This window comes from Triturus cristatus, chromosome 3_1 (genome assembly GCF_964204655.1).
Source record: "Triturus cristatus chromosome 3_1, aTriCri1.1, whole genome shotgun sequence".
NCBI lineage: Eukaryota > Metazoa > Chordata > Amphibia > Caudata > Salamandridae > Triturus > Triturus cristatus.
The window spans coordinates 1,120,287,699-1,120,302,766 of NC_140583.1; the positions used below are offsets into that span (position 1 = coordinate 1,120,287,699).

The 15,068-nt window shown below is 39.9% G+C and overlaps 1 protein-coding gene across 1 annotated transcript in view; it reads left to right on the plus strand.

Moving 5' to 3' along the window:
* Nucleotides 1-15,068, plus strand: part of LOC146861608 (contactin-associated protein-like 5) — a 1,183,739-nt gene that overhangs the window by 427,774 nt on the left and 740,897 nt on the right. The window contains exon 4 of the mRNA XM_085646457.1: nucleotides 1,312-1,459. Within this exon, the coding sequence (XP_085502583.1) occupies nucleotides 1,312-1,459 (148 nt within the window). The remainder of the gene's footprint in view (nucleotides 1-1,311; nucleotides 1,460-15,068) is intronic.

Below are 15,068 nucleotides of genomic sequence, written 5' to 3' on the forward strand. Positions count from 1 at the left end.
TTTTTATCAATATCTTTCTTGGTGGCACGTTCACTGATCCTCCTGAATTGGAAAACAACCAAAGTCCCGACCTTCCTCGAATGGTATAATAAAATGAAACAAGTAAGAATTTATGAAGAAGCTAATGCAAAAAGGGTGGGAGCTATTAGAAAATGTATTTCAGTCTGGAAATATTTTGATCAAATGGAAAGGGATCTCCAGGGGTAACAACTTTGTCAGATGTATGGCTTGCAAGCACTGACACTTTAGTATACATGGAATGAATTTGTTTTTTTGTTGTTTAGTATGAATTGTTTATTATAAAATGAATTTTGATCAAACGAAAAAGGAGGACTAGGGGTAACATATCAGTCGGCTCTATCGCACTTCAGCACTTGCACTTTAGCTTATATGAAATTATCTTTTTTTAATTATATAATAAGTGTGATGTTTATATCTCCTTTTGTGTTTTGTATGAATTATATTGTGGAAATAATGGAAAAGGATTTCCAGGGATATTATGCCTGTCCGATCGATGTCATTTTCTTGCATTTGCACCTTAGCTCATATGAAATGATCTTTCTTTAATACATATCTTTAGCAATGATTATACTTTCACTTTAAAATAAACGATTGTATGATATGAATAGAATTTTGATCTAATGACAAAGGATTCCTAAGGGCAATATATACGCTGGTTTTATTCCGTTTTATTGCACTTTAGTACTCACACTTTAGTCAATTATGAAATGATTTTCTTCAATTTTATAATATCTGCGATGTTTACACTTCCTTTTTCCTTAATAGGATTCTTTAGTATGATTTGAACCTCGATTAAATGGAAAAGTGTTTCCATGTCGAATTTATGGCACCTTAGCACTTGCACTTTAGTCTATATGATATAACCTCTTTCTAGTACATAAAAAATCGAGATTATTACTCTTCTCTTGCTAATGAAAAGGATTGAATAGTTTCAATTGTATTAGTACATCTATTTTTTATTCTCAATTGCCTTCTTTTATGTTTTTTTACTCTGCTCAATAAATTTTTTTGTTCAAAAAAAGATTCCCCAAATTCTCCATCTGATGGGAAATGGCCATATTTTTTTTTACCATGTATTTAATTGTACACATTTTCTTGTAGACTTGTAATTTTATTAAACACTGTTTCAGCTCCCTAATTTTTGATTTATTTTTAAAAACAGACATGTCATATTTTTCCCAAAGCAGATGCTGATTTATTGTCTTACTAGATCAACATATTTTAGGTTGCTTTTCTAAATGTGTTAGATATTTATTTCCTAAAGGAAACCCATTCATTCTTTCTTTGCAGGCATTTACGGGAAATATCAATGCAGACAGTGTTGTACAGCACAAATTTCAGCACCCGATTAAGGCAAAGTTCCTGCGCTTTGTACCTCTGAGGTGGAATACTAAAGGCAAGATAGGAATGCGGATAGAAGTTTATGGATGCACATATAGTAAGTACTCACAGAATATGTGTAGTTCTTATCTTTGTGACATCTGCATAGACCATGTTTGCAACTGCACTAACATTATCCGTACATTGTTCCAAGACAGCATTTTATTAACCGGTTCCACCCAGTACTAGTATGTGGAAACATATTTAATTTGCCTAGTTACGTGTCTAAAAATAATATGAGAAAGAGAAAAACACTGCAAATATTGCTTTTCACTGTCATCAACTATCAAGGGCCTGGTATGTGGGCAAAAAAGTACATAAGGATAATTTAGTGGTGTTACGATCACTCCATCCGGCCAAAGTAAATGCATGTTTATTTTCAAGAACAAATACAATACAAGCAAAGGAATTAAGCTTGGAATGAAGGAGAATGTTTCCTTTTAAGTGTGAAAATCTAGTCCGCCATTTAAACTGTACTTGCTCTGGATAACCTTCCCTGGTGCTAAACCAACTCTTAAAATGTAATTTTGGAATGGAAGCTACAACCTTAGTGTCCTCCGCCTGAGTGGCTCCTCATGTGTCCGTGTGTCACAGCTCCCTGCTCCAGATCGCTTTCAGTTTCTTTTCAAAGTGCAGAAGAGAAGAATTAGAAGCTATTTTAATTAATTCATGCCACTGTTTCAATTACCCAGTACTTTATCTGCATTGAGCCAGTGCTAACTGACATGGCCTTCATCTAGAAAGGCTTTTACAATTTACTTCTAGAACTGTCACCATGACTTTTCTACAGCACCACTTGAGTACTTCTTCCAGTGACTCAGTGTTGGCGTTCCAGGTCAAACGTTTTTGGTTGTTTCCAAATAAAAGGCAAGAAAGCAGCAATCTAGGGTTCATTTCACTGCCTAAACAGGGAGTATATTAAGTTACATTTGAAGCTAGCAGATATGTCCTACTGCAACAGTTAGGCGCTCATTTATCGTTGCATTACTTTACCTACTCATATTGGATGTTGCTAATTCTTTAACATGTATTTGTGTGTCAACATTTGAACCCCAATATTCGAAATTCGGCCGGCTAAAAAGGCAGGAGCAGTAGAAGACGTCACACATAGAACAGATCCACTGGCCAGGTATGGGAGGAGTTTTGCGAAGGACAGGGAAAGAGGTTCACATATTATATGGGATACAGTACCCCATTCCCCTTTATTCTGAAGTACACTGCAAGCCATGTTGGAGTTCCGTGGCCAAGAAAGGCACACAGCCTTTGGCCTGGTACCTCTTTATGGTCATGAATCTCCTCGGTGATGTATAATATACTTATAATATACAGAAGGGGGTATTTTATTCCATTTATTTTCTTAACTATGGGTTTCTAAAATATATCATGTTATGATGTTGGTTAAGTAAAGTAAGAAATTGGCTACGGCATGGGTGATTCTCAAACTGTTATCGTTCAAATTATGCAGTTTGCAAACATTTGTGGATAAAATGCAACAGGTCAGTACATAAGAACATAATTATGTAACTTTTCCTAACATAATGGATTACATTTCAAATTAACACACAACTTTGATTTTTGTATCATACTGAGATCACTTTGGTGCAACAACAACAAGTTGATGGATAGAATTCTTGAATGAATCCCAGCAACTGGTAATCTCTCAGCCCTCAACCCAATCCATCGTTTTTTGCCTACCAAGCCTCCTCAGTTTGGACCGAGCCAGGTGTGTGAAATAACAATGGATTGGTATGTGGCCCGAGTAGTTACCAATGGCTGGGATTAATTCAAGCATTCCATCCATTACTGTTGTGTATGCTATTGTGCTGCCCTATGTGGACAGGTATGCCCAGGCGCGTACCATGTGCACACTGTGTCACTGGAACCAAGCTGTACACGGTTGATGAGCCCATAACTAGGGCAAAACTGGTCTTGAGTTGCTTTTGTTCCAGTTCAGGGAGGACCTGGCTTAGCATTTCGGGCTGGACTGCTGCTGTTGAAGCATGGTCAATATTGATTTGCCTATAACTGGGTCCGAACTGAGGTGGCATAGTGTAAAAAAATAATGATTATTTGGGATGGGGCCCCAAGTAATTACCAGTGGCTGCGAATAATTTAAGCACTCCATCGATCACTGTTATTGTGTTGCCCTAAGTGGGTAAGGTATGCCCAGATTTTGGTCATGTACAGTATGTCACTGGAACCAAGCTACATCTGGCTGATGAGCCCATACCTAGGGGAAAACCAGTCCTGGATTGCTTGTGTTCCGGTTCAGGAAGGATCTGAATTGGAAGTTTGGACTAGACTGTTTCTACTGGAGCAGGGTCAAGACTGATTTGCAAATAGCTGGGTCCAAACTGAGGTGGCATGGTGGTAGACCTATCATTCTTAGGGTGGTCTTTCTCCCAACTTTTTGCCTCTTGCGTCCTATTTGTGCTGATTTGTTGTATTAGCCTTAGGACTCTGATCACTTTACCACTGCTAACCAGTGCTAAAGTGCATGTGCATCGCCCCCAAACATGAGGACATTGGCGTATACCTGATTGGCATATTTTTTGTACTCGTGAGTCCCTTGTAAAGTGGTATACCATATACCAGGGGCTTGTACTTCAACTGTACTAGTGGGCCTGCAGCACTCCTTGGGCCACCCACACAATTAACCTTTCCAACCTGTCTCAGGCCTGCCACTGCAGTGCCTGTGTGTGCAGTTTACTGCCACTTCGACTTGGCATTTCAAATTACGCGCACAGCCTTAAACTCCCCTTTTAATACATACGTCAACCCTAAGGTAGGACCTAAGTAACCCTGTGGGCAGGGTGCTATGTAAGTAACATGTAAGACATGTACCATTATGTTTTGCACATCCTGGTTGTGACAAACAGCCTATTACATGCTTCACTACTGTGAGGTCTACATTTCTCATAGGCCAGCATTGGGAGAACCTTAATACACTTTTAAGCTGTAATTCCTGATCAGAGAAGAGTAGCCTTTTCATGTTTCATATGTTTGGAATGGTTATGATAAATCCTCCTTACTGGGGAAGTTGAAATTAACATTACTGTTTTAGAAATGCCACTTTTAGAAAGAGGATATTTGTCTGTACTTACAGCTTTTTGTGCCTGGCAGCCTGTCTCCAATACATGTCTGGGTTGGGTGACAGCTACACTTTGTGCATTCCCTCCAGACAACCATAAACACAGAAAGGTGAGGCTCATCTGCATTCTGAGCACTCATCTACATTCTGATTGGTCTTCCTGGGCAGGGAGGAATGGGAGGGGTGACACATACACTTCAATAGGTAGTGTCCTGTCCACACACAAAGCACTGTTTACTTCCCAGGGTTATCCTGGTAGACAGGACTGGGTTGAAAGGGATATTTGTGCACTTTGGAGAGGTTCTTTGAAGTCACCCTCTACATCAAAGGTTCTTTTGGTATAGTACTGGGTCTCTAACCCCCTAGAATCAACCACTAGTGGATCTTGAATTGAATTTCTGTCAGAAGGACTGCTGTGCTGCTTAAACGACTCAACTGGACTGCTTTTCTGAAAGGCCTGCTTTTCTACTTGTTGTCCTGCTGCCTGCTGCTCCCTGAGCTCTGTGTCCTGAACTCTTTCTTCTCTCCAAATTATCTCCAAGGGCTTACTTGCTTGCATCCTGTTTTCTGAAGTCTCAGGGACACAAAAGATTTCCTGCAATTCTGCTGGTGGACTCTGCTGTATGTGAATACTGCCCTTGCCTGAGGTGCTCCCTCCAAATTCTGGGCCTCAGAAGTGGGGTCTGCAGCTGCTTCCTTCAAAACTGATGCATTTTCACCACTGCAATAATTGTAGCCAACGCTTCACCCTTTTACGCCAACGTAGAGGCTGTTCGGCAACAGCGGTTCTACAGCCTGCATGGCCCGATGACGATGCTCTGCCCAGCTCAACGTTGATGCATTGCCTCAACCTCAGCCAAGATCGATAAAAGCACAGCAACCCGACTTCAATGAATAGATCAACACATCGTGCCCTCAGCATCAACGCTTTGCTCCATCCAATATTCTTTCTCAGTGAGCCCAGCGTGGGGCCTGCCATCCATAGTGGCCAGACTGAACTTTAAATTTGCACTGGCCCCTCATGACCTCTAGTAACCTTTTGACCGCGAGTGACTTTTAAGCACTGTTTTGCATTTAATCTTTAAAAATTCTTCTCTTGACCTCTACTGATTAGATTTTTCTCACCTTGGTTTTAGTGTGCTCAGATAAATATTCCCTATTTTTCTAAACCAGTGTGAAGTCTTTTTGTGGTGTATTCATTGTGTTACTGTCTGTGTGTTACACACATTATTTACTCATTGCCTCGTTAGATAAGCCTGACTGCTTTGTGTCAAGCTTTCAGAAGGTGAGCAAGGGTTATCATTTAGTGTCTATCTAGCTTAACCTGACTAGAGTGGTGTTTACTGCCTGGTTTGGGCGCATAACTAAGGCTCCCTGTTTTCCGTTTTTACGTTTTTTTACAGATAAATACAGACAGAAAACATTTATTTTCTTGTCTGTGTTTATTTTTAAATATGGATAAAAACGGAAATTGGGTTGCTTTTTGAGTAATTCTAAATACTGTCTGCCATGACTGCAAGGCCAATAGCTGTGTGGATTGATAAGTGAGGGTGCTAAAAAAAGAAAGGAATTTTAGTAAAGAGGTTTTAACAGCAGTAGATTTGCACAAGGTTAATAGTGAAATGTGCATATTTTCTTATAAGCACATTGATGTATCTTCTGTGGGTGTTTACAGCATTGAAACCTGATAGGCATTCAAGCATGAGTGCATATTTACCAGTTAAATAAATATGGAAATATACTAATTTCAGCTTCATTTTTCCATAAAACCCAAAATAAATATGGATAAATACAGAAACAATTAGCAAAACATAAATATGGATAAATACAGATGGAAATGTCGAAAACATAAATACCATAAAACAGGGAGCCCTATGCATAACTCAGCCAACCAAAAATTCAATTTCTAACCCATGGTGTGCAAAATAAGGATGGATTGGGATGCTGCTCGTGTAACTACCAGTGGCTGAGATTAATTTAAGCATTCCATCCATCACTAATTTGTGTACTTATTAGATAACCTTGGTGGCGTGTTCTGACAATAACAAAAATGTAACTAAATTTAACCATCTGAAACCCGGAACTCATGCAAATATATATCCATAAATCATATAGTAGAAATGAATGTTAGTGATATTGGCCTATGCCATTTCATTTCCTATGTTTAATTTATATAAAAAAGATTTTACTCACAAGTTGTGATGTGCAAATTGCGCCTTCTTCTTTAATTCTGAAAGCCATTTCTGGTAATGTTGACATATATAAATGCACACTGTGTTCGAATTGCAAATGGCAATGTACAGCTGTGAATGAATCATACTAAAATATGCTATTCACACTCACTAGTGTTAACAAACCATTAGCAGATATCTTCCTAATCAAAAGTGTTGCAAGAATAAAAAACATTCTCCCAGCACTTGTAAAAGTTAAATTGCTTTGGTAGATAAGGTCAACAAGTGGTGCTTTCCGGTTTGCCACAAATCTATTTCTGAGACACCCAGCTCCTCTACACATGGAAGAAAAATGATTCCTCTACTTCTCTAGCTGAAACCTGCTTGACGGCTGTCTTCCAGTGGCTTTCCTCAGCACAGTTAAAATGCAACTAGGAGAAACCTGAGATCCTTCTTTTTGGGAGCTTCCCCTCTCAGTTCCGGAAATTGCCCTGGCCAGATGAATATCCCATGCCTACTTCTGAGGGCCAACCCACCAAAAACCTAAGGTTAGGTTTGACGAGAAGTTAAACTTCTCTACTCAGATCAAGAAGCTTGCCGGTCAGTGCTTCGGTACACTTAAATCCCTTGGAAAGTTTCTACCCTTCCTCCCTGGGGCAGCAAGGGAAACCGTTACCCGTGCTTTGATATCATAATGCATGGATTATTCTAATGCCCTGTATGTGGGCATGTGGGGCTATCTCTTGATCCTACTGCAGGTAGTCCAGAATGCTGCTGCCGGTACTCTTCTTAATATCCCTATAAAGACCAGTGTGAGGCAACACTTGCGCAATCTCCACTGGCTGCCTGTGACAGAAAGAGTTAGATTTAAATCCCTTGTCCTGGCACACTCAGCTCTGTATGGACATGGTCCTGTCTATCTGAGAAAGCACTTCAGGTTTTCTGTTCCTTACAGACAGGGGTGTTCAGCAATTCAGCTTCTTGCCCATGTCTTAAGAGAGTTCAAGGCAGCTCTCTTGCTTTTAGGGCTGCCCCGGCATGGAATTTGCTTCCCTTGGACCCCCGGAGCACTCAGGACCCCAAGCTCTTCAGGAAGAGACTAAAGACATTTCTGTCTATCTAGTAGTACTTTCCACCTTCCCCAACAGGTTCGCGCCGGGACACTCTTTGAGTAGCTGTGCGTGTTACAAATTGCATACACATAAACAGTTATAACCTGGTAGAATACGGAAAATTCTGACCAAGGAATTCAGCAGTAAAATAATTTACCCCTATTTTGAGTAAATGGATCAGTTCCCAGCATGTGTTTTTTGCAGTGTCAGTCATTGGCTACTTGTTCACCACTCACATATTGCATGGGCAAATAGTTTGTTTCAACATTCCACCTCTGTTTCCACAGCTCTTTCCACCCAAAGCATTGGGAACATTAAGTTAAGCATGTGTACATTATAATTGTATCAGCATGGTATGTTACGTGGGTTTGTATGAGTGAACACATCACCCAACAAGGGTATCCTAGCGATGAATCGGGTCATTTAATTGCCTGGAGAAAAAAAGGGGAGTAGGGAGGTCAAAACCGCCATGTTTTGTTTTTTTCCCAAAGTCTATAGCAAACTGGCACAGCGAATTGTGAATTACAAGGAAACGTTAAGCCACTTCAAGTGGCTTAAGGCTGCCTTGGAAATAAGGCAAGGCCCCTATCACCACGGTAACGTCACAAAAAGTGACGTTCCCATTACGTTAGGGGCTTGTACATATGCCCCTTAGTATCTACAATATAGAATCTTTGCCGGATGGAATATTTTTCTGCAGAGCCAAAAAACTAGTGTGGAACATATAGGATAATGGTCATTAACTGTCAACTGCACACAGAGTTACTCTTCAGAACTAAGATTGATAACGTATTCAACACCTCTACACTCCTATGATGCATTAGAAGCACATTAATTTTGGAAACACACCCATTAGCTGGACACAGGCTGTACACAATTGGATTAAGTCATCAATGATGTAATCAAATTTGTAATTTGAGATGGCAGTTATGTCATAAATGATGTTATAGAACATGTCATGGGTGATGTAATATGCAAGGTCATAAGCAGTACATGGCGAGAGCACAAGTTATCGTTAACTCTGCTAACTATAACTGGTGAATTTCTGGTTTTTTAAAAGTTCAGACGTTAATATTGTCACTGACATTTTTACCTAACTACAATGTTAGTATAATCTTTGTATTTTCCACAGATTTCTAAGTTTTGTTAATTAAAAAAATACAGATCTTTTTATCACACCTAACTATAACTTTACTTTAACCTTTGTTTTTTCAATGAATTTCTAGATTTTTAAAAATAAGGAATATTTTATTATTATACTCAAAGTCAAGCCCTGCTACACAAGGCTTTTGGCTACGCGCATTGGGGGTTGTCATCAGGGCCTCATGTTTTTCCAAAGGAGAGTGAGGCCACGTGTCCTCCTCCCCCGAGCCTTATTAGGCCCTTGGGACCCCACCCTCCCTTGGGCGTGTTTATTTTTTTAAGTGAAGGGGGCCACGTAGCACCCTCCTCGAGCCTTATTAGGCCCTGGAGACCACATCATCCTATGGACGTTAATATTTTTTTAAGGGAAGCGGGAGCCACGTAACACCATTCTCGAGCCTTAGTAGGCCCTGGGGCTATAGTGCTTTTAAAGGGAAGGGGGCTGCGTATCTCTTCTTCCCAAGCCTCATTTTGCCCTGGGGACCCCACCCCCAGGGCCCTATGTATTTTTAAGGGTAGGGGGAGCAAGAGGCCCTCCTCCTCAGGGGTTTATTAGGCTCTAGGGGCCCCATCCCTCAGGGCCTTTTTTGTTTTTTTAAAGGGTTGGAGACTGCAGAGACTCCTCCCCAAGACATTATAGGCTGCAGAAAGCCTATGCCCAGAGCCAAAATGTACAAAAAAGGGCACCACCACTCAGCAAATGTATTTTGCAAATTCTATGTGTGGTTGGTCTATTTTCTCTCTCTCACAATGATCAATTTATGTTGATTACGATAAGGTAATTAATATTGTATTATTCTTTTCACTTCTGCCATTAAGACCATTGTATTTGATGTATCAAAATATACCCAGGTCCTTTGGCCATTTGGGTTACCCCATTAGTTTGTAAAGGAAGTACCACTTATGAGCAGTTTCTCTTACTACTTGGACTCAGTAGTCATTGTGCCTAATGTTGTTTATGGCATATTCGATTATGCCCAGTTGTGGCCTATTTCCAGCATGACCAGTATCTCTATCGGCTTTTCTCCATTATGCCCTGTACCACTCATAGCCAGTTTCCACTAAGCCCAGAATCATGCATGACCTGTTTCTTGTACTGCTGGGGGTCTGTCTTCTTTATGCCCAGTACTGCTTATTGTCAGTTTCAATGATGACCAGTACGGCTCATAACTAGTTTACTATATTTCCACACCCGATCAGGGCCTGTTTCAATACCTATGTTTCAGTATGAGTAGGTGTTCTGTCCTAGTATCTGACATATATACACCCACAGAATAAGGACATATGTTTGAATATATAAACTAAGGACATTCGGATGCCCAGTCAAGTTATTTTTTGCTTGTTGAAAATGTTGAGCGTCTTATCATTTGGACTGTGTTTTATGTAATGCACCTTGTATACCGTACTTGTGTATGTAACCTTATATGTTGTGGAACAGTCTTGTGTCTTAAAGATATTAGAGGGTGTATTGTCTTACACAATATATGATTCGTAATATAGCATACATAATTTGATCTCGCAGGGTCAGTCTCAGTTTTATTGCCTTTGTGGCAATCAATGTTGACTGTATACCATTGATTGGTTTTCCTAGGTGATAAGGATAAATGTAACCTCTTTGGAGCAATTGCACTTTTCTTGACAGAACCAACTGTTAGTATACTATGTCATATTTCCCCAGGTTCTGTAAGATACTGGGATACTCCATTAATATTAATAGTACTGCTTATTGTCAGTTTCAATTATGCCCAGTACCACTCATAACTAGTTTCCCATACGTCCAAACCTGATCAGGGCCTGGTTCAACAGCCATGTTTCAGTATGCCCAGTACCACTTATAGCAAATACCATTCAGGAGACTACTCCATTATGCCCCAAAATACTCAGGACTAGTTTTCACTATAGTCGCTGATAACAATTTCCATAATGTCTTGTGCTGATGGTATTAGTTTTGATTACTAATAAAGGGCAGTGTTCCCTGCGTCAGTAATTCTCACTTTTTCCCTGAGCATGTTCAGCTTTTTTTGAGAAGATACAAACATACTATAAGCGAGAAACTCAATGGTAACTTCAGCACACCCCTACCAAGTAGCACTTTGACTATACGAGAATAAAAAAGTCTCTACTTACTGCATCAGTTTTTCAATGTCCTCAAATATGCGGTTGTGGTCGTTTACAAACTTTTATGGCAAATCATTTAACAGAAATTGCCCTACCTCACGTCATGCGGTATTGCCATCTCAACTCCTGGTTAGTAAGGGAATTGCTTGTAATGGTGCATAGAAGTAGTGGTCAAAGTATGTGGGAGCTGAGAAGCAAAACGTGCCCATATTTTTTTAATTCACGAAAACCAGCTCCCCCTAATTTTTGTGGAAAGACAACCGTCCTGGAACAGTCAATTCCGAGAGATGTGAAATGCTTCAGTTGAAGTATAAGGCAGGGAGTCTTCTGTGCTGTGAATCCGGGGGAGGGGCAGAAAGCTAAACATAGCTTCTTTTCAGGGTGCCTGCTGGCCTGATAGAAATGTAAATGCACGCAACTTGTTAATCTGCAAATGTAAAGAGTGCTTGTAAACCTGTATGTTCTCTAATTGATGGAACCTCTTGAAATTTCCAGATGAGACAGATTTAATCTTTTTGAATCATAGTGCAAAGAAGTCACCAGCTGAGCTGTGAAATGTGTGCTTTTAAAGCATAGTTCTAAAAAAGGAATTGCACTGTCTACAGACTGGGGATTAATTTTTGTTGATGTATTTTTATTTTATTCTCTCCTCAGTCAGAATTATCTAAAGCAATACAACAATTATGCAGTTAAACATTTCAAAAATATCACCATACAGATACAAAGAAAAAAAATGAAAAAAACACGAAAGAGTGAGAGAAAAAAGATAATAGAAATAGAGAGGGAAAGATAGCACTATACTGAATCCAATTATAACAATAAAGATTCAGAAACTATGCGCAATGCAAGCTGTACCAAATCTTTTTCAACTTTTTAATAGATCGAGGACCCCTAGCCTTAGCAACTGCTAGTAGACACTCATAGATTTGACGCAACATCGCCCACCACTCAGTCACCTTCCGTCGGAAATGCTTAATCCAGACTCTGGCAATACATTAACAAGCACTAACAGTTATAAACTAGATTATTGAACCTAAACTGGCATCCACGCCCGGCTTGTGACCCAACCGAATTTCCCTACTAGTCAGTTGAAATTCAGACTCCACATATGCGGATGTTAATTGAAATTGACTGCCCCAAAAATATTTGAGCACTGGACATTGCACAAACATATGGACTACATCAGTCGCAAAGCAGCACCACTTCAGGCAGTATGACTTCTCAGGGGTTTAGGGCGATGCGGTCAGGTGTACAGTAGAGCATCCAAATTACTCTAAACATGCTGTAGCTTGAGGCTAAAAGACATCAGTGACTGACCTAGTACTGCAAGAGCCTCCTCTATTTCTGAAGCCATAATTTCAGATGAGAGAATCCCCTTTTGCTATTTGCAAACTATCATCCTTGATGTGTGAAATAAACTTCCAATAAAATATACTTATTGAAATTGTTTCCCACGAGATCTGATATAAACTGGTGAGGATTTAAGATGTTTAATTTCAGATTAATTTGGTGCTTTTTCCGGGTATAAACTGAATTTATCCAAAATGCAGGTAATCCTTCATTTTCAACCACACTCTCTGACTACCGGAGTTACCAACATGGCTGTGTATTTAGGAATAAGGTTGAGCAGTTGTGTGGAGGATAACATCTTGCTTAAGTATGAGCCCCTTCTTAAGACAGTAACTGCTAAACTATGGCAATGGCATCAGCTTCCTTCTATCATTATGGGGAGTTTCTAGAACCTGGTACTTCTCATCATCGACAATCATCGACAGCCATAAACGCCCCCCATTACCACAGCAAATAATTTTTACGGTGGGGAAATAATATTAAACAGTATTTAGCAAACCCAAGGTCAGTGAGTGTTGGGGTGCAGTGAGAGGTGTAGGTAAAAACAAAGGGCCTAATTTATGAGAAAATGGCATAGGGCTGTGCCGCAAGTCTTCTTGCTATGCTGCCCTATGACGAGGTGAAAGGGCAGGAATGCACCGTATTTATGAAACACGGTGCATTCCTGCCCTTTTCCCTGGCATTTGCGCACAAATTGCTGCCTAGCACCAACACAAGCAGGATTGTTTTTGTACAGGAAGGGGCACCTTCCTTCACAAAAACAATCCCAAGAGGCGTTTTCCTGTTTCTATGTGAGCTGTAGAATGCAGCACACATAGAAAGAGGAAACAAACGAGGAGAAATGAAAACATTTATCCTTGTTACGCTTTCACTGGGAAGGCGTCCATTTTTGGAGCTGCACTGCAGAGGTCTGGGTGCAAACAGAGAGCCACATAATTAAATCTCGATTGGTGCAGTAGAGAATAGTGATGTGTTTTTGTAGTGCTACGTGGTCACAGCTTGTGACAGAAAGCACTGTGAATATGTAAGTCATTATTTTATATTTGCATTTTACACAGCGTGAGATAGAATGCTGCAAATAGTTTTACCATAAAATGGTGCTTCCAAAATGTAGATTTTAGTAATATCAGAGCGTATGTAATGCATTTCTTTTTATCATAACTCTCCCTTCAACACCTCTTTAGGGGTACTAAGGGCTGTAAATGCAGCCAAATTTAAAGAAAGCACTTCCCAGCTCAGTTCTTAACTCTTTGTACTCCCACAAAAAAAAAAAAATCTTTATCATCACAAAGCTTGGAGTGATTTGATGAATTAAAGCCATAATCGCTCCCAGGCATCCTTTACACATTAACTGATAGGCACATTTGCATTTCATACAGGCAAGCAGCTGAGAACAATCTAAATTAGCAGTCCCAGGAGGGCTGTCTTTTTCCAAAAGGAAACAAACATTTTGGATTGCAAGGACAAAGGAAGCTTAAGAATGCGTAAACCCCTTCCCAGGACTCCACAGCCCTCCTGGGGGTCACACCCCACAGATTAAAGACCTCTGGCCCAGAGGAGTGATTAGTATTTTTATATGGGGCTATAGAAGGGCTAGTAATGATATCCACGTTTTAAAACTTTCAGACATACAAGGAGGATTTAAGCTACTGGATTTCAAGTTATACTTTTGGGCATCGTTCATCTGCCATATTAACAGCTTACTTACTGGGTATGAACCTTGGTTGTCTACACTTGGATATCAACATGCACTTGGCCCTGGCACTAGGTAATCAGTACATAAATGGACAGATCCTAATCACTTTAAGAGGGTTAGATTCAAGATAGTCAAAGAAGTAGCATGGATTTGGCAGGAAATTTGTACTAAATATTCTATACCTGCACTTAACACTTATACTCCGCTATGGGGCAATCCAACACTCCTGAATATATTTCAGGATAATTTTGGGAAAGCGTGGGGACATCTTGGAGTGTGTAACTTGGGGCATCTATATGACGTACAGTGGTTTCTAGCCTTTGCCTCACTATAGAAAGCATTCGGGCTCCTGCAACTCTTTTTCTTTAAATATTTGCAGGTGAGAGACTATTTTCTATACAGTTGTAAGTTTAGTTTTGATCAAGACTGGGTATTACTATAATCTATTTTTTAGTCACTTTTTTTACTTTAAACCTTTTCGCTCATTTTGTAGCAACATGTATTATGCTGTGTGTAATGCATATTTAAAATAATGACTTACATATTTACAGTGCTTTCTGTCACATACTTGGACCTCATAGCACTAAACATACACCAGTCACTACTCTCAACTGCACCAATCAAGACTTAATTATTTGGCTCTCTGGTTACTGAGACCTCTGCAGTCCATTAACTAATAGAGGTTTCATAATGTATGTTAGGGCATTTCCCCACTTACTTGAAATTATTTTTCATTTAAGCTGTGCATTAGTTTATATGTAGACACGTGAAGGTGAAAGACCGAAACAAGTTACTGAATATTTTGTTGTTTTAGCAACACCTTCAATCCTGCCCCAACACTCACTTACACTACCCACATTGCGTGCAGCATCACAGTTCCCATACTTTTTTTAATGCACTTCAACTGCTGCATGGAAGACTGGAAACCTGACTAAAGGGCTTTTTTACTGCTCCCCACCATGACCAGGTGCTTCTGACTGATTCTT